The sequence below is a fragment of the Miniopterus schreibersii genome (assembly GCF_964146895.1).
Source record: "Miniopterus schreibersii genome assembly, chromosome: 4".
Taxonomy (NCBI): Eukaryota; Metazoa; Chordata; class Mammalia; order Chiroptera; family Miniopteridae; genus Miniopterus; species Miniopterus schreibersii.
Genome location: NC_138105.1, coordinates 95,372,317 through 95,391,601, shown reverse-complemented (window position 1 = coordinate 95,391,601; position 19,285 = coordinate 95,372,317). Strand labels below are relative to the sequence as shown.

General features: G+C 52.8%; 1 protein-coding gene across 1 annotated transcript in view; it reads right to left on the bottom strand.

Annotated features, from left to right (window-relative positions):
• Positions 1-15,264, bottom strand: part of KCNIP1 (potassium voltage-gated channel interacting protein 1) — a 240,125-nt gene extending 224,861 nt beyond the window's left edge. Inside the window, exon 1 of the mRNA XM_081136114.1 lies at positions 14,956-15,264. Within this exon, the coding sequence (XP_080992240.1) occupies positions 14,956-15,043 (88 nt within the window). The 5' untranslated portion in view covers positions 15,044-15,264. The remainder of the gene's footprint in view (positions 1-14,955) is intronic.
• Positions 15,265-19,285: the final 4,021 nt, after the last annotated feature.

Below are 19,285 nucleotides of genomic sequence, written 5' to 3'. Positions count from 1 at the left end.
ATGTACGTGAACTTGCCATGTGGATGCCTGTGCTCAACCCTGCCATTCACTAGCTGGGTGACTTTGGGCAAATAACTTCGCCTCTCTGTACCTCGGTTTCCTCGTTTGCAAAGTGGGAACGAATAATATCTCCCTTTTAGGGCTGTTGGTATTAAATGAGGTATCATATAGTGCTCCTAGAATAGTGACCAACACATGGTAAGATCTATGTAAGATATTATGGAAAACGAAGGCTCTAAGAGGTCACTGGCCACGGAGCAAGTGTTGCCATCCACACAGCAAGTGGGGAGCTGGAATTAGCCCCAAGCTCTCTGACTCCGGCACCGGGCCTCTCAAACACAGTGCTCAAGCAGACTCAGGTGAAGGGCCCAGGGATGAGCCCCTGAAGCCCCAGGGCGTAGGTATGGAACAGTGTTGCAACCCTGTGCATGTCAGGGGTCTGAGAAGCCGGTATCTAGAATCTGCATCAACACCTGCCACTTCCAGTCAGGGAGCACTGCCTCATCTCCACCCCCTCCAGGCTCATGTCTGGGGACACTCCTTCCCAGGGGAGGCAGCACACCATTCCCCAGGGTCTCTTCCTTCCAGGTCAGGGCAGTCTCGAGAGTCTTCCCAGTCTTTTAAGAAAGTCCCAATCGTGGTACCGCATTATCTTTCTGCAGGATGTTGCCATTGGGGAAATTAGGCAAAGGGACCATAGGATCTCTTTGCATTATTTCTTACAACTGCATGTGAATCTACAATTATCTCAAAAATTTAAGTTTAATTTTAACAAATAAAAAACAAAAAGAAAGTACCCATCGTGAGTCTCATGCACTGGGGCTCCTTTGCACATGGATCCCATGCACCTGCATTCGAGGCTAAAATACACAGAAACTCAGCATTTCCAAGCAGTCCCAGCACAAGAAAGGCCACATGCCTTTAGAAAATCTAGTGCGGGGATACCTGGACCCCACTGCCCCTTGTGGTATTAACCATAACCTTCATTCACTCGACACCAATGCCCTCCTCCTGTGAACAGAGATTGGCCTGCTTCTACCCAATCCCACACCCGCCCGCTGCTCATGGGACTTCATGGGCAGGATGGGTGTGAAATAACAGGCATTTGAGCGTGATGGAGTTACACACTGAGGAAAAATGCTTCTGGTAATAATGACTGCCTGGGAGCAGAGAGTTCTCAATAAACCACCCTGCTAATGAGTACCTCGCACTTGCACTGTTTTGGCTTTTCTCTCGTGGCCAGTGGCTCACACCTGGAGAGGTGTACCTGGATCGCGCTCCCGTGTCCCTCCCCCTGGGACTCAGACCATCTGGTGGAGGTCAGAGGCAAGGGGGTGGGGAGGGGCAGAGATGGCTAAGTCACTGGCTGCCCTCAAGGACCCTTCTTGCCACCCTCTCTCCCTGACTCCTCCCCACTATCACTAAGGTCTTCCTTCTTCACAATGAAGAAACTTCTCTATGCAAATTCAACACAGACCACATAAATTATTCAGAAAATTTTAATTCTTGTGACTTACTGAAATGATGCGCTCCTCTCCCCAAATCAACAGTTCATCCAAAGTTTCTCCTAATTTCAAAACTCCCTGGGTGAGTGGACCATATACCACATTCATTGGCTAATTGGCAGTACAGGCCGGTGCACAAAAATATCCAGTGTCCTTTGGGTTAGTCTTGCATTTGGTACCTCGCTAGCCACTGTCCTTTCACGTGGAGGAACAAGAGAAAGAGCCAAACCAGACCAGAAAGACTCAGAGACATTCACTACAGTCCAGCACACAATTCTCAGCGTGGGGCCCTGCAAGGCCAAACCCCTTTCATCATAACGCTAAGTTGCTACCTGCCTTGTTCACTCTCCTTTGCCCTCCAGCGTATGCAGCACGTTCTGTTCCAGACCTTATGTGACATGGGGTCTCTCAGCAGACTGCCTGCGGAAGCAGAGGTGAGAGCCCCGCTGCTTCCCAGTAAGCCAGACATTAAAGAGATTCGTAAAAACGGAAACGATACCATTTTCTCAATAAAATTTAAAAACACACACACAATTATTTCTCATAAAAATGTTATTTTGTTAACATGTGATGAGCTTATTATTTTAAAATAAATGCACATACATGAAACATCCTTAGTTTTTACTTCTAAAATAATAAATATTAGTAGGTATAACCCATATAAACCAAATCTCTTTGGAGTTCTTAATATACTTTGGGATTGTAAAAGGAGCCCTGGCTGGGTGGCTCTGTCGGTTGGAGCATCGTCCTGTACAACGAAAGGTTGCGGGTGTGACCCCTGGTTGGGGCGAGTATGGGAGGCAGCTAATCAGTGTTTCTCTCACATCGATATTTCTCTCTCTCGCTCACTTCTCCCCCCTTCCTCTCTCTCCAAAAATTAATGAAAACATATCATTGGGTGAGAATTTAAAAAAGAAGATTATATAAGGATTCTGAGACCAGAAAGTTTCAGAACTGCTGGCCCAGTGTATCCAGAGACAGGGTCCTCCCGCACGTGCCCTGCAGCCATCCAAAGACCACCCCTGGGTTTCCGCGGGTCCCACAGGGCAGGGCCAGGAGGGGAGCCTCAGCTTCCCAACACCCCCGCTCCTAGCTCTCTCTCCCACAGACGGGTCAGCCTGTGGCTTCTCTTCCTCCCCCAGGGGCTTGCCCGGGTCTTCACCGGCCAGCTCGAGTACAGGGCTCAGCTTCCCCCTGGGCCTCCCCACTCTCACGATGTGCACTCACCAGCCAGCTCCCCGAAGGCCGGGGATGTGGGGCGGGCATGGGTGCAGGTGCGAAGCCAACCCCCCCCCACTGAACGCAGGAACTAGTGGCCAGTGCTCAGCAGGGCTCACAGGGGCCAGGTGACCCAGAGACTGGACCCTCCCATAACCTCCCTCAGCGCACAGCGAGCGCCCTTGCAGCCGATGCGCACCCAGCAAACACGGGCTTGCTGGGCACCTGCGGCCCAGGTGTGCCTCCTGCCCCCCTAACGGCGGGAGTGCTGAGCCCGCCTCCGTCAATTCTGGGGCCCCTGCTGTTCCACTCCCCCTGACTCCTCTATTCAGGCACAGACTCATGTTCTCCATGGTCAGCAGCTATTTAAAGGTCACCTAGCCCTTCCCCACTTTCTGATCGGGCCCTCGAGCCCTCCTACATTCCGCTGTAGTGAGGAACTGGATCAACATCTCTTCAGATGAATGGCTCCCTGTGCCGGGCGGGAGCCACTTCCATTTTGGGATGTGTTTGGCGAATCACTCCCTGTACAAGCATCTGTCATCTCTAATAGGAACAAGAGCTGACATTTGTTCCGCACCTGCAGGCCAGCATCTGGGCTACGTTTTTGCATCTACAGCATGATATCCTTTTGGTTACTGTTACTATCTCCACTTTACAGACCAGGCAAGATGCACCGGTGAATTTAACTTATGACAGGTCAGAAGTTAGTAAAGAGCAAAGTGGGGATCCCTATCTGGATGTCATAGCTTCAGGCTCTCCTCTCTAACCAGTGTGCTTCCTGCCCCTTGTCTCTGCCCCATGTCGAACATGCAAAATGCCAAGCAGGGCAGGTTAGTGCTGAGAGCCTGCTGGAAGCATCCATACACCTTCCCACAGAGCGCAGGCTCTCAGGTGGCTCCCCAGGGCTGGGCCTCTGAAGGGTCAACAGATGTGGGTGAGGCCCAAACATAAGTGTCCGCAGAAGCCCTGTAAAGGTTCTGATGTGGGCACTGCCAAGACATACAGGGCCATGTGCCAGCTACATGCGCCTGACTCCATGATCACAGCCCACAGCCATCAAACGCCTGCAAGCACCCAGGCACGCCATGGCCACAGCAGTGCCTGAACTGGTCACTATTAAAAAGCAGAAGAGAACAGAGGCTGTCTGACATGATTCTTAGGGACCCCACCCTTCTCGGTCCCCCCTGCTTTCTTTTCCAAGTGTTCCCAAACTATTGGTTTAATAGTCTGCTCTAGAATTTGTCTAGGAGTTGACAGAATGCTCATTTTACATATAGCTTTAGAATCTTCCACTATCATTAATAAAAACTGAGCCATGTGACACCTTCTTGGTCTCTAAGTAATTTTTCTATGACTCTGTTGACCACACAAGTTATCTTCCTAGAAACATCTATATACATGTATCTTGAAACACCATCTTATATGCCCGCTCTGCTGGTTCTTTCCAACCCTGGGAATTGAAATTCCCTGAGCCACAAGCCAGACCCTTACCAATCTGGAGCAGCCAGAGCTCTCTGAGGAGCTCCAGACCCCATGCGAGCCTCTGAGCCTTGCTGGACCATTGTGCCCAGTTCCCACATCCCACTCCTGTGGGGAAGGTGGGAATAAACCCATATAGAAGCAGGTGTTTGTCCCACCATCAGGTCATTTGCCTCACGCTGACTCAGCCAGCAGTTATTGTGACTCTCAGAACATTTTTTAAAGGCTTTTTTTCTCCTTCTCACATTTTTTGGAAGGTAAGTTTCAGCTTAGTCTGATCTTATTCTTGTGGCCCTAAACTATGTGTTTGTATTTTCCTTGGACAGGAAACCTGCAGAGAGCAAAGCTCAGAAAAGCAGGAGTTGGAATCTGGCTTGCCAATGACCTTAGGCAGTTTACTTAGTTTCTCTGAGTCTCAGTTTCCTCGACTGGCAAATCAATGTACCGTCATTTGTTTCATAGGACGCTTGAGATGATTCGATACTATAAAGAATGTGAAGCTCAAAGCACAGTGTCTGGTACTTAAAGATGCTCCAGAAACATTCGTTCTTTCTGAGCAAGCTTGTCTCCTTCCTTGGATCATCCAAATTTTTCTCTGAGCTCAGAGAACTTCCTACTGCCCCTTTCTTCTTACCAGCAACTTCCCACTTCTCTTTCTTGTGAGCCTCTGGCCTCTCTCCCTCTCAGTTTCTAGCTGGATTCCCTCTTTAAAAATTCCTGCTGCAGACAGGCTGTTAGACAGGCTGATTTTACTTTGAACTTTCTTGAAGCTACTTGCATAAACTTAGTTCCTGAGGAAAAGCAGTACCTGCCCAGAGGGGCCACATCCCCGCCTGGCTGAACCATCCAAGGGTCAAAGGACCGGTTTCCTTGAGGGTGAACTTCATAGGAGAACCATCTGCACTGACAACAATAGGTCTGGTAGGAATGATCCTCCTAGTGCGAGGCGCGCAGGTCTCTGGGCCCAGAAATGAGGCTTAATTGGAATTTAAATTGCATGTCAGCACCGACTGTAGGATGCCTATGTCCACAGCTAGTTCATCAAGGTGATGCTTCATCTCAGGAAGCCCGTGGCAATAGAGAGGCCGCATCAGCAAAATGACGAGCTTGTATCTGATGAGAACTTTCTTTAAAGCACAACTTGAACCCTTCAAGTTTCTCATTTTGGGTTTTGTGTGCTTACCAGTTGCCTTCTCTATGCCAGGCCCTGTGCCAGAACCTGGAGACGTGGACACTGGTAGGACCTGGCGCTGCACTCTAGCCGCTCCCTGGCCAATGGCAGAAAGAGAATACATGAGCAACAGACCCCAAGTCACAGCACTTTACTTAGTCATCCAGGGCTGGGTAGCTTAGGGGGGTGGAGAGCATTATAAGTAACTTCATGGCAAAGAATTGGATTTCCCTATTCAACACTATATCGATAGATCACAATGATCTTAGGTGTGCCAGACTCTTAGCCAAGCCCTTCACACACATTCATTCCACCCTCCAGGCAGCTGTAGGGATGAAATATGTTATGATTCTCATTAGCTTCATTTTACTGATGAACAAACTGAGGCCTAGAAGGTAAGTAACCTGCCTACAGTCATTACTGCCCAATTAATAGGCCGCATAACTGGTATTTGAACTAAGGTCATTTCATAGCAGAGCCTACATCTGTGTGTGTGTGTGGTGTGTCTGAACCATTGGAGAGTTAGGCTCAGGGACTTTAAACACAAGGCTGGTTTAGAAGCCACGTGGACACAGGCCTGGCTGGAGGGGAGCGCGCACGCAGGAGCGGGAGACAGGAGCAGGACGTGGGCTGAGGCTGTGAGGACCGGGCCCAGCAGTCTGGGTGTGCGCTGACATGGACAGGACAGGCTGTGATATGGTGACAGTGAAAGCACAACTTTTATTGAAGGCATTGAGAAGAATTAAAAACACTGAAGCTGTGTATTCGGCAAGTGATAACCCTTAACCTCAACTGAAGCGCATGCTAATCTTTCAGTTTCTTTCTTTTCTGTTTTGCCTTTTCTATGCACACACCCACTCACAGGTTGGAACCTCATTGTTACAAACTCCTTTGTTTCCTGCGTTTCCACCAACTATCCTGTCACTGGCATTTCTGCATGTCATTAACGAGTCCTTGGAGTATTTTTCAAAGGTTGAATACTACTCCATTAGACAGGTGAACCAAAGTTTATTTCACCCACTATGTTTCCACTGACATTTAAAGATCGTCTCCAGTTTTCACTATGGTAGCATAATTCCATGGTGAACACCCCTTTGTGCGCATTCTGGTGGTCTGCATAGAGTGGGTTTCTGTAGGCGTGTATTGCTTTCCTAGGGCCGCCATAGCAAAATACTCCAGACTGGGTGACTTAAGCAGACATCTGCTTTCTCATGATTCTGGAGGCTGGAAGTCCAAGGTCATGGTGCTGGCAGAGTTGGTTTCTGGTCAGGCTTCTCTCTGCTTGGTGATGGCCACTGTGTTATTCTTACTGAGTCCTCATGTGGCCTTTTCTCTGTGTGTGTGCTCTCCTGGGTCCCTTCCTCTTCTTATACGGACACCACCCTATGACCTCACTTAACCTTAATGACCTCTTTTAAGGTCTTATCTCCAAATACAGTCACATCGGGGGTTAGGGCTTCAGCATGTGAGTTGGGGGGGACATAATTCAGTCCATAACGGGGGGTGATGGTGCTGAGGGATTTGACAGAGAGTGCTCCTTGGCTTTGTGACCTTAAGTGAGTCATTCAACCTCTCCTGGATTTGGGGTGGGAATAGTAAGAGTAGGCAACACACAGGGCTATGGCTGGATCGAATGTAGGGGTGCTTGCAAATGAGTAGCACTCAGTGAGTGGTGGCAATGATTATTCGTCATATGGTGCCTGTTCATTTTGGAACAACAGGCTGCTGTTTCTGGACTGGTAAGGCACAGAAAGGGTTAATCAGTACAAGGATGCCAGGAGCATTCTGCAGTCCAACATGCCTCATAGCTTAGGAACATCCCAGGCTCCAAGTGACAGCAGGTTCCCAGCTGACGTTTGCAGATAGTGAGCAGCAAGTCTGGGCTCGGCTCTGCCTGCCAAGTGCAGATGGTTTGAAAAATGCCACCCAAACTGGCACAGGGTTAATCAAAAGATTACAGACAGAAAATTGGGGTAGGCTAACCCCGGCCTCCGAGATTCACATCTCCCTCCCGGACTCCGGCCCAGTTCTAGCAAGAAGTGAAAATTGGCCAGACTGGAATTACAACAGGAATGCTTGCTGGGTGTGAGTCCTTTCTTTCCCTCCCTGCAGTCCTGGCTGGTGGGCCAGCTCTCCATGTGTTTTGTTTGACCGGAAAGGGTAACCTGTGGATAATGGTTTTGGATGTAGATTGGACAGCTCAGGTCTCCAGGGAATTCTCCAGAATTGTGCTGCTTCAGTCAGAAAGGAGGCCTTGAAACTTGGATTTCTGAAACTAGTGTGTCACCTCTTAGCCAGACTAGGAAGGAATGCTTGTCTTCATGGCATGCTGTCCTGGATCTGAGTTTCAGAAATGGAGACTGTGTGATGTGGAGGGTAAAGTGGACCTTGGAGACCCACAGCCCGGCTTCCGGTTCTGGTTCTGTCCCCTGCTGCCTGGGTGACTCGGAACCAGGCCCTTCCCTTTCTGAGGCTCGGGTCTTCTCATCTGTCAGTGGGGTTAACTAGAGCTCTCTGCCTCCCAAGGTCATCCTGGCTGGTTGCTTCTGTCAAATTCCAGCACAGAAATTCAGAATAAGGAATGGGGAGTAGGAGACCTCCGAACTAGCCTGGCAAAGACCAGGCCTCAAAGAGGGACTCCAGTCCCATGCCCTGATGTTGCTGAACAAAGAAAGCTTTTACTTATCACTTATTCAACATGCAATGGGTGCTCGAGGCACCAAAAGCAAGCCCCATACAATGAGCGCTACATAGAGCTCAGCTTCTCGTGGGGGCTGGGGGGATGGCCAATAAATAAATAAACCACTAAACACAAAGGGTAGTTTCAGCTGTTGACAAGGTCTCAATTTCAGAGCCTATAATTGAGAGTGACTGAACATGGGAGTGGGCGCAGCTTTGGAAGAACAGGACTTCTAGAGAAGGGCAGGGAAGAGACTTGACCCGGAGCCTGTTTCTCTCAGCTCTGCCTCCTTCCTCCTGGCGACCAGTCGAAGGCTGAATCGAGTGAGATGAGAAGGGTGGGACATTGCTTTTACAGGACAGCTGTTATGTACTGGGTACTGAGTGTCACAGGCACCATCTCCCTGTCTCCCGGTGGCCCTGTGTGTCGGGAATTACTGGCCCCATTTTCCAGGAGAGGACACAGACGCAAGGTGGAGAATGGCTCATCTAAGGCGATCCTGCCAGCAAGTGGCAGGAGTTGAACCCAGGGCTGTCTGGCTCCAGAGCTGTGCTTTCTTTCCCTGCATCTTGCTGCTTTCCCTGGTTACACCACACAACCACCTCCATAAAGGGATGTGGGACCCGGGGAGAGAGGTGACCTGGGGAAAGTCTGTGGCCTGGGAGATCCTGTTACCCTATGAGTTCTGAGGGTCACACTGGCATGGCCAGGGCCCTCCGGGCCTCTAAAGGCTGATTCAGACATGGCTTGATCCACTCCGCCCTGTGTCTTGGTACCACAGCCCACGGTGCTCTCCTGCGACAGAGAGGCCCATTTCCAGCTACTTTTAATTTGGAACAGACTAGCGGCTCCCCCGTGGTCCTGAAGTTAATAGGATGTCTGTGCAGCGCCGCCAGGATGAGCAGCCTGAACAAATTCTTCCTGCCTGGTATCGGGGTTATGCGGAGGAGAGGCCCGGTGGCCCCAGGGAGGAGAGCCTTGGCAGGTGGGGAGGCCTCACCTTCCTCTCTCCCCTCTGCCATGGGACTACGGGGACCCTAGAGAGCACCTGGCCAGCGAAATGGATGAGGGAATGATGGGCCTGCTGCAGCAGGGCAAGGATGAGAGACCTGTGGGCTGGAATCAGGGCTACTCACCACTGAGAGCCGAGGCCAGCACATCCCCCACCCTGGTGGCTCTGGCCTTGGATGGAGAGGCAGGCATGGACCAGGCCCTCAGTGACCAAGGTTTCTGCCTACGACAAGGCAGGAACATGAAGATGTTCTGGTAGCAACCTGATAGCGGGCTGTCCTAACACAAGCCCAGTGCTCGCCTGCACTGCCAGGACAGCGAGCCAGGGGACCTGGGGTGGCGGAGAGCCTCACTTCCCCCTACAAAGTGAAGTGCACGCTTCTCCTGGGACAGAGGGCATCCTCTTTTGGCAGCTGACACTGTCACATCATCTAGGTCCCAAGGTCCCCAGTGTCAGGGCGGTCGCTTTCCCAGAGAATTCTAGTAAACAGTCAGTATTTCACTTCCAGACTTCCTGGCACCCAGAATCTTGTGTTTTTCCTACTGACAAACCTCCTCTCACACTTGCCCCATAAGAAGGGAAAGCAGAGGGAGAGGGTCCCTCGTGGGTGCAGAACGCACTCAGCATCTAGTAGGTGCTATGGCCCCAGCGCATCTATCTGAGCTGTGAGCTTGCACGTGGCTGTCTTGATAACCTTGACCTGTGGCATGTCCCCTCTCCCCATAAAACCTATTCCTTAACCCGGGCCACACCACATTATAGAATTTGTCCCAGCTCTTTGCAGGACAGGTGGCTGCTCTAAAGTGAGTCAGATGACACAACAGCTCTTGACAAACCCACCTACACAATTAGTGGGAAGCTGGGCAGTCCTTGCTGGCACCAAGGTGGGAAGCAGTGTCCACAGGGCCATCTCCATAGCCCCATGGAGTGAAGAGGCACGCACCTAGTCTCGGCCACAGAGGACCTGGGTTCTAATTCCAGTTCTGCCAGCTGGGCCACCTGGCTTAAAGTTCAGCTTCCTTATCTGTTAATATGGTGACTACAGCGCCTACTTCCAGGGTCGGGACTGAGGCGACACAGAGGCTCCTAATGCATCGTGTTTAAGGAGGGCCTCACCATCAGCTTCTTCCAAGTGCAAGGTCACCCGATAGCCGCCAGCCTGTTACTTGTATTATCCTCATTAAATTAAAACAAAACCTTGTGCAGTTTATCATGTTATTATCTACAAATAAAAGTGAGGAAGCTTGGCTTGGGGAGGTTGTATAACTCCCCCAAGCTCACACAGCCCGTAGACACCAGACAGAGTTGGGACTCAAGCCTGTCCCCAAGTTCAAAGTCAGTTTCTTGAGGATACTGAATAGCAGTTGAGAAGGAGGCAAGAGGAACAGCGTGTCTCTGATGGGTCAGAAGCTGAGGTCCTGCCTCACACAGAGAGAAAGGACCTGGGTCTGGGTGGGAGGGGGGAGTTGGGCTCCAAGGCACTGTCCTCCAGATAAATCTTATAAGGTCAGCCCCCACACCGCCTCCCCACCCTGCAGCCACATGGGTGGCCAGGACGATGCTAGAAGCTCTTCTGGACTGGATTCCTCCCTCTTGCTTGCTTTGGCTTTGCAATCTCTGCCTGGGGTGACAGATGGGTCCCCAAAGTACAAGAGGAAATGGGCTGGAACCTCCCTGGCCAGAGTGGAGGCTGTACATCAGCAGCCCTGCGGCCTCTGTGAGGGGTGGGGGAGCTGGCTGCACAGGAAGGGGCGGGTTCCCCAGACCCCCAGTTTAACTGGGCATCTAAGTCAGGAGCTGAGCTTCTGCTCAATGAAAGGGGGGAAAGGGGGCTGGCTCTGGAGTCATGCTCCTAAGTCCTAATAAGGTAATCAGGTGTAGGGGAATGGAGCAAATGTTATCTCAGCACTGCGTGGGGCCTCAGGGAAGCAAATGCAGGAGATGGAAAGCAGGGAATGTTCTCGAAACTAGAGGAGTCTCCTTGAGTCTGTGCCTGGTGCTAAAGAAACCAGCAGTGAGTGAGGAGTCCAGGCCCAAGGTGCTCACAGCCCTGAGAGTATCAGCTATTAACTGTGGACGCACCAAAGGTCTCCCCAGCACTTGCTATGCAGGGAACTGCATATACACAGTCGGTTAATACTGTGAGGAGGACGTTATGATTCCATTTGAGAGTTCAGGTAATCGAGGCCAGAGAGGTGAGGGACCCAGCACGAGGCAACCCAGCCAGTGTGCCGAGGACCCAGGATGTGCCAGTCTGGCACCCACTGCCCTTTCTACTGCATTGCTGGTTTGTAAACTTCTTTTTCTTAAGCAAGAGAAACTCTTTCTTTAAATATGGAGAAACCCAGTACATAAAACAAATCAAAGTAGAGCTGAGGGGGCAGGAGTAGGGGTGGCAGACCCCACCCACAGTGGATGCCCCTCCCGAGGCAGGAAGAAAGCTCAGGCACAGGTCCACGGGAATGGTCCGGCTGGAGGCTCACCCTCGGGCTGCGCTCGGACAGAGTTCAGAGTGCATTTGCTGGGCAGCCAGGATAGGGGCTGCACGGTGCGTCCTCGAAAGCTCTGGCTTCAGCCTCATCTCAGGGCTCTGGCTGGCATCTGTGCCAGGCAGTGCTGCTCTATTCATTCAACACGGCTGGTGAAGCGTCTACTCTGGTTGGGCACTAGACAGGAGCTCTAGCTACAGTGACGTGTAAAGCGCATGGAGTCCCTGCCCTCAGAGAGCTTAAGCCCAGCAGGGAAGGCAGCCTTTAGCAAGCCTGTTCCTGAAAGAAGAGGTCAAGGGGATGTGTGAGCAGAAGAACCTTATCAGCTCACTTCTGAAAAGGGCACCTTTGAGAATTCTGGGCCACGGGGCAGCTTGAACGCACAGGAAAGGGGATTGCTGGCTTCAAGGGGAGGCAGACAAGGTCCAGGGACAGGCAGGACAGGGAGGGGGATCTTGGGCTCTCCCTGCTCCCCAAGTATTCTGAAGGTAGCTAAGAAAAAATACGTTGTCCCCAGGACCAGCAGGAGGTACCTGGTCCTACAGAACCTTTACGTTCCTCAGTCCTGAAAGGGACACAGAAAATCCCTTTAAGGGGTGGATTACTGCAATCGCAGGACTCAGTGCAATGAAGAATGGATAAGTGAAAACAAATTAACCCCCCAAATCATTAAGCAAATTAATATGTTCACACAGAGCCTAATCTAAACCTACCCAGGGCCGGTCTATACATTTGACAACTCTCCGCTCACCTGCTCCAGGCCTGGCCCTGCTCCCACAGCCATTTATTTAGCAAATATTTAGCAAACACCTGGGCTGTGAAGAACACCAGCTTCCTGGCGCATGCCTGGCGCAGAGCCAGGCTGTGGAAACACTTGGTACTCTCTGTGGGGCAGGAGACACGATTCTGTCCTGGCATCTGCTGTGGGCCACCTCCCTGAGCCTCAGCTACAGAAAACTCAGGGCTGACGCAGGTCAGGGAAAGGCCAGGTCCCCGGGGCTGGTTCCATACCAGGTGGATCCTTGTGTCTGGGATTCTGAGAGGACACAGGGCTGTCCTGATCCGCTGGCTGATCCCCTACAGAGGCGGACACTCCCTCAGCGTAGGAGACACTGCTACAGGGGCTCCAGGTCTACCCCAGGCTTCCCTTCCCTGGCCCTGTGGCCCCCATGCCCCCCTCAGTGTCAAGTCCAGGCGGTACTTGTGTTCTCCCGCTGTGCCCCCACGCAACTGCACATTTCCAGATGGAGGGCTTGCGTCTTGTTTGTCCATGTGTCCCGTGTCTATTAATGACTACACAACAGAGTAGGTGATAACACTGAGCAAATGATTGCAGGCAAATATGCAGAAGACAAGGCCTTCATTCTCATGAACGCAGATAGCCAACTCTCCTTTCTCTCAGTCTCTCTTCCTCTTTTTCACACACACACACACACACACACACACACACACACACACACACACATGCCCCTCTCGCTTTCTCACACTCACTCCTCCTGCTACAGAACGTTCCTCTGTGATCTCTCGCCCCCTCAGGTACTGCCTGGGGTGCACAGACCCACCTGCAGTGGCTAAGTTAAGGAGCTTCTGACGCTGGCCCAGGAGAGGGGATGGCCCTGGGGAACCCTCTCCAGACCCAGGCCCATCTCAGTCCCTGACCACTCCCTCAACATCTGGTCCCTGCAACACACTCCATAACATAAAGGGATCCCGGTCTCAGCTTCCTGGATCCTCACCACAGTGCTGGGAGGCTGACAGGCAGAAGGTAATGGACACATTTTACGTACGAGGAAACTGAGGCTCAAAGAGGCTGTAGCTTGCCTGGGGAGCAAAACCAGAGTTGAGCTCTAGGTTTCCTAACTCCGACCCAAGCTCATCCTGCTGAACTTCTGGGAAGCAGAGACAGGCATAGGATGAGTCAGGCACAGTCCATTAGCCCTCACCGAGATCTTGGTGCTGGGGGCGCAAGGGGAAAACCCTAAATTTGTCAGAGGACTGCACGGCAGGAAGTCCAGCGGGGAAGGCAGCCTTTAGCAAACATGCCCCTCCTGAGGCGGAAAGAAAGACCTTCTTTGGTGCTGCCGCAGTTAATAGCTGCCTTCCCTCTGCCCTCTCCTCCTCACCTCAGTCCATCCTACTCAGGCCCCCCAATAATTCTGGAGGCAACTGACCCTCAGCCTTGGGCATTCAGTCCACCTGGGCTTCCTGGAGGAGGAGGAGTGCCTGATTTCAGAGGTGAAGTGGGGACAGAACAGGAGTGACCAAAGGGCCTGAGAAAGGAGAGAAGCAAAATCTCACCGTCCTCCCCCCTACCCCCCTCCACCCTCTCTCAGTCTGCAGCAGGCCAGACCCGCTGGGCAGCCAGGGACTGAGCCATGTCATTGGGGCTGCCACACAGGGCCTTTCTCTTCGCTCATCTTCACGTTTTAAAATCCTGATCAAGGTTTGTGGGACTCCCTCCTTCCCTGAATCCCTTGCCTCCTGCTTCCAATGCATCTCCTCAAAGCCTTGCCTCCTGAACCAGGGTGTGAATATTTAAAGAGATTGTTTCAACCAGCGAAGCCGCATCAGAAAGTTTGCCAGAGTCTCCCCGAGTGCCTCACCCTCCCTGGTCAGAGAGTAAGATGGGGCTCCAGAGGCAGGGGCAGCCCAGAAGTCAGCCTCCCCCCTGCCCCGGGGCTGAGCGCAGACACGCGGTCCGCAGTCCTAGCTTCAGTCCACAACTGCCCTTTCTGGGCTGCAGGGGGGGTTAACCCACAGACGGCCTGCCACCCCAGTTCTTAGAGAGGGAGAGAGGACAGATGTCAACACAGACAGGAGATGTGGAGGGGCAGGGGTCCAAGAAACCAGAATGATGCTCCCAAAACGCAGCGCCCTGGAGCCCCACGAGAAGGCTCCTGGAACGTGGGCGCCAGAGCTGAGGGACCCCACAGCCCCCAGCACACGCAGGATGGTGGCCCGCTGCCACCTCCCGTTGGCCCCACAAGCGGTCCTGTTCCACAGAGCTGCTCAGGGCCACCGCATCAAGTCTCTCTTATCAACACACACGACACCCCGCGGATAACTTCTTGAAACTCTAGTCACGCTAAGCAGCTCTGGGCTCCAGGAGGGGTTCTCTCCCTCTGCCCGCCTGCAGCCAATGCGCCGCACACCACCAAATCCATCTCCAAAGTTCCGGGCAATCAGAGCCGGCTGAGCTCCCTGGCCGGGTGCCTGCCTGCTCAGAGCCAGGACCCAGGTTGTCAGCAACCCCAAATCTCAGCCACTGGTCTCTCCCGGCCTCCGCAGGGACCCCGGAACACTAGAACGGCCACACCGGCCAGCCAGAGACACCGAGACACCCTGACCAGGCAGATCCCACCGAGACAGAAAAGGAGAGTTGAGGCCAGGCTTCCTACCTTTGCTGAGGGTCCCGGTGATGAGCTTAAAGATGGTCTGGGCAAATTTCACAAACCCGAGCTTGCATCGTTTGGAGCAGCCGCTCATGGTGGCAGAGCGAAGGCAGGCTCTGCTGTCAGTGACCAGAAGGGAAGGCTTCCACTCTGCCAGCCCCTGAACCTGGAGCCTGCCTGGGCGAACCCCGAGGGATGGACGCACCCCAGGAGCTCCTGGAACAGCACAGCTGCTTCTGCAGTGAGTCCGGCTTCTGCATCCAGAGAGCCCGCACGGCACGCTGTCTGCTCCCTCCCTCTGTCCTTCCCTCCACGCGAGTCCTGCCCACAGGAGGACCTGGGGATGCCAGGGCTGGCACGGCGCTGCCAGGGCACAGGGCGCTCCGAGGGAAGCGCGGAGGAGAGCGGAGCGGAGCGGGGAGGGAGGAGCTGCGGCTCTCCCAGGCTGTGCCGACTGTCTTTCTTACATGGCAGTGGTAATGTAGCAATTAATACTCCAGTCAGAAGGGAGGGGACTGCTACGCAGAAACACTCCATTCTGCAGCCTCCCGGCTGGCTCTCCTGCTCTTTCCTCCCTGGTTAATCTAATAGATCAATTTTCTGTGCCTTGGTCAGGATCTGGGAGAACTCCCCGCAGAGCACGGAGCTGCTGCTGGGCACCGAGTGGAAAGTTTGCGGGCAGCCTCTGAGTGGCCTGGCTCGCGTCGCAGGGAAGTCGGACTGAGGGGGCAGCACCTGCAGCAGGGGCTTCGTCCTGCCTCTGGCCGCCTCCCTGCTCCAGGTGCCCCCACTCTGAGTCAGCTGCTCCCACTCAGCTTCCACCCCCGCAGAGCAGGGAGGAGTCTGTGCGCTCTCCTGGGGTAGGAGAGGCTGGCGAAAGCAGTCCTCAGAGGGGCCGCAAGGGAATGTCCACAATTCACACAATTTCGCTACAGGACAATCCTCTTAGAGTAAAACCGTAAGGCAGTGTGCAAATGTGAAGTCCAACTCTGGCTTAATAAAAAGTCCGGCTGCTGTTCAGTTCCACAGACAGTGAGGGCTGCCGGGGACCCCCGAGGACATCTCATCCCACCCTCCGCACAGGGCGTTACTTTCCTTGGTGTTTCTAAAAGTCTTCATGGGCACCGTGGGCCAATGCACTGTGGCTACATGGCCACAGCGGGTATGAAATCCGCCTGCAGCTGAACTAAGTCGTGCTCTCCTCCCCATCAGCTTGTCTCTGTTACCTGCTTCTGTGGGACGTTGGAGAGGAAGAAGTTGCCTAATGGCCAGAGAATGGAGACTACCAGCTGATAAAACGCCAGATAAGCTGGAACTCACATTCCAGGTCTGGTTTCTTCCCTGGCGCCCCTGAGTTGGGAGGACGGGAATCTTGAAATAAACCTCACCTTTCCGGTCATCATCAACAAATTTCAGCTTCAGGAACAGAGCCTGGAGACAGCCCGCAGGCACAGAGCCTTTGTCCAAGCCCCACAGTGGCCCGGGCTCCCTGACTGGCCAGCAGAGTGTGAGTCACAGCATGTACAATGGGAAGGAGCCCCGGCAGAAAATCCCCGTTGTGCTTAATGTCGTAGGTCCGGAAATTGCCACGTTACTCACAGATTGTCTTAAAGTATCAAAGGTCCCATTTAAAAATGCACGTGGTATCTGGGAATGTTAATGGCGCTCAGTCGTGTCACCTGATGGGCACTGGCATCCACTCACCGCTAACGGGAATCCCCAGTTAGCAACCAGGAGCCGTTCTTCGTAGGTATTTTCTTTCTTGGGGTCGGCAGTCTTTTGTTCACTTACTCACGTATCCAGTGTTTGCCCAGCTCCCAGTATCCAGTGGACTTCGCTCACGCTGCAGTCTTGGTGGGCAGGTCGGTGTTGGGAAGCCACAGGAAAGAACTAGCTCGCGGAACACTAGACGGCAGGTAAGGACCAGCAAAGGGCAGCACGGCCTTGACGCCGAGGAGGAAGAGACAGATTAGGCAGCGAAGGTTTGGAGGAGGAGGGGGTGGTACCCACCGAAGGCAGCACTGCCCCCGAACGAAGAACTCACTCTGCAGGACATGGAGCTCTCAGCCAGGCCCAGCACGTCCCTCTTCCATCTCAAGCGCACGCGGGAGAGACCGTGAACATCGGGAGGCCGGAGAAACAAACGGCTGAGACTGGAGTGGCATTCGCTGACTCTGACCTTGGTCTTCTGCCTGGAAGCCTGGCCAAGAATCCTGCTGGAGGAGTGGCTCCCAGAAGGCCATCGGCAGCACCTGTCGGGGGATGACAGGAGATGTCTGGGGGTGGGGGAATGTGCTTTTGAACTCCAGCTCAGGAATCGGGAATCCCAGCATCTGAACGACCTCCTATGGGGAAAGAAACAGAGGCACCTGTGGTTTGAAGGCTCTGGCAAGGGCTGTGGTTAAGAGCACGGGCCTCTGCCGCAGGTGCTCAGTCGCTTACTTGTTCAGTCTACACCTGTGCGTGCATATAAATGTACCATCACCCTGGCCTCTGCTCCGGGCGCCGAGTGTACAGTGGTGGACAAAGCAATGTCCCCGGGCTTGTGGTGTTCCCTTTCACGGGTGGAAGGCCAGGTGAGTCAGCCACAGTGTCTATACACAGGATACGCTTTAAAGAAAACGAAGGCCAAGTTGGATGGAGAGTGACTCCAAGTGGCTCCTACTTCACAGGGTCATTGAGGAAGGCTTCTCTCTGTACCAATGACATTTAAGCAGAGACCCCAATCTGGCCACACAGCTCTCTGAGGTGATAACTGTTAGGGCCTAGGAAAACAGCAAGTGCAAAGGCCCTAGACAGACTGGGGATCCTAAGGTCTGCAATTCAGCAGCTGTTGAGCAAGCAGGTGAGCCTCAGGCTTTTCTTCTGGAAAATGGGGGTACTAATCCTTACCTCACAGGAGTTGGGGAGGTTTAAATGAAATCAACGTGCTTAATATAGGGTCTGGTGGAACAAGCCATTTTAGCAGGGGCAAAGGTGGTGATTGCTGCCACTGTAGTTGGCGGTGTTGTCACCCCGCCTCTGTCCCCTAAAACAGTTCTACAAGGAAGTAGAGGCCACGTAGGTAAAGCTTCATGGTCACTGGAAATCACGGCGCCAAGCTCGGATTTTAACCCCCCTTAGCAGTAACTCAACCACCGAGCTCCTCCTCTGATCTCAGCAAGGCATCAAGCATTTGAACTCAGTCTCAGATAAACGGTCAGGCCCAGAGAGGGCCAGCAGCATCCACAACATCACACAGTAAAACCCCCAGAAATGCAGGCAAGGTGTTTAGTGTGCGAAGAACATTCTCAGCAAAGGAAGGCGAGTTGTGCCAGAGGGAAATTCATAATCAGAGGATGCAGGAGAGACTGTTCTCTGCTCCAGGAACATGCAACTAAAAATAAAGAAAGGCCATGTGCTAGCGGAGTATTCAGGTGGCACCGGGGGAATTAGACCATTAGCAGGTTTGTAATTAGCCTCCCTGACACAGATGTGCACCAGCCAAAGGGATGTGGGAAGGCAGAGTTCTCTCTCTACCTGCAACCATCTCAGGAATCTTCACCTCCCAGTTCTAGGGGGGAGGAGAGGCAGATGGGGGCTCCAGATGGCATCTGGGCCCAGGAGAGTGGGCCGACCTCTTGAGTACAAGGATAAGAGAGGACAAGCATGCTGTCCTTCAGAAGGTTGAAAGGTGGTCCTCACAATGACAAGAATGACATCAGAATCCACTGAGTGCTTTCCATGTGCAGGCAACTGGACTAAGTACCTACACATCTGATCTTTATTTTAACCCTAAAGAGGCAGGTACTATTGTGTTACCCATTCTACAGATGAGGAAACAGGCCCAGAGAGGGAAAGCAACTTGTAGATGGCCACACAGCTGAGGCTGAATTTGAATCCAAGACCATTTTACATTTGACTCTAAAATCACGGAAACTTATTTCATATCTCCCAGGGTTTGAAATCTAAGCGACTGGCAGTGTGAGAGAGAAAGTTTGCCTTGATGATGCAAGAAAAAAGCAGCTGTCCATGATGGTCATACACCCCCATCTCTGGAAGCATCATGGGGAGAGAATGGAGACATTTATCCTGGAAGGAGTTCCCTCCTCATGGCCATGGCTGTGGGCCTGGAGGGGGGTGGAAAGGGGCATGGCCAGGCACAGATTCAGTCACAGTGCAGCCAGGGGACATGAGCCCACCGGCCATTTAACAGAGAGAATTACATATAAAGACTTGTGAAGCAGGTATTGGAATATCAGAAAGGCTAAAAGGGGGCACTGACCACTCAGAAGTGATAACTGCAGCTCCAGTGCTTGGGTAGGGAGAGACAAAGGAAAGAACTGGGATCCTCAGA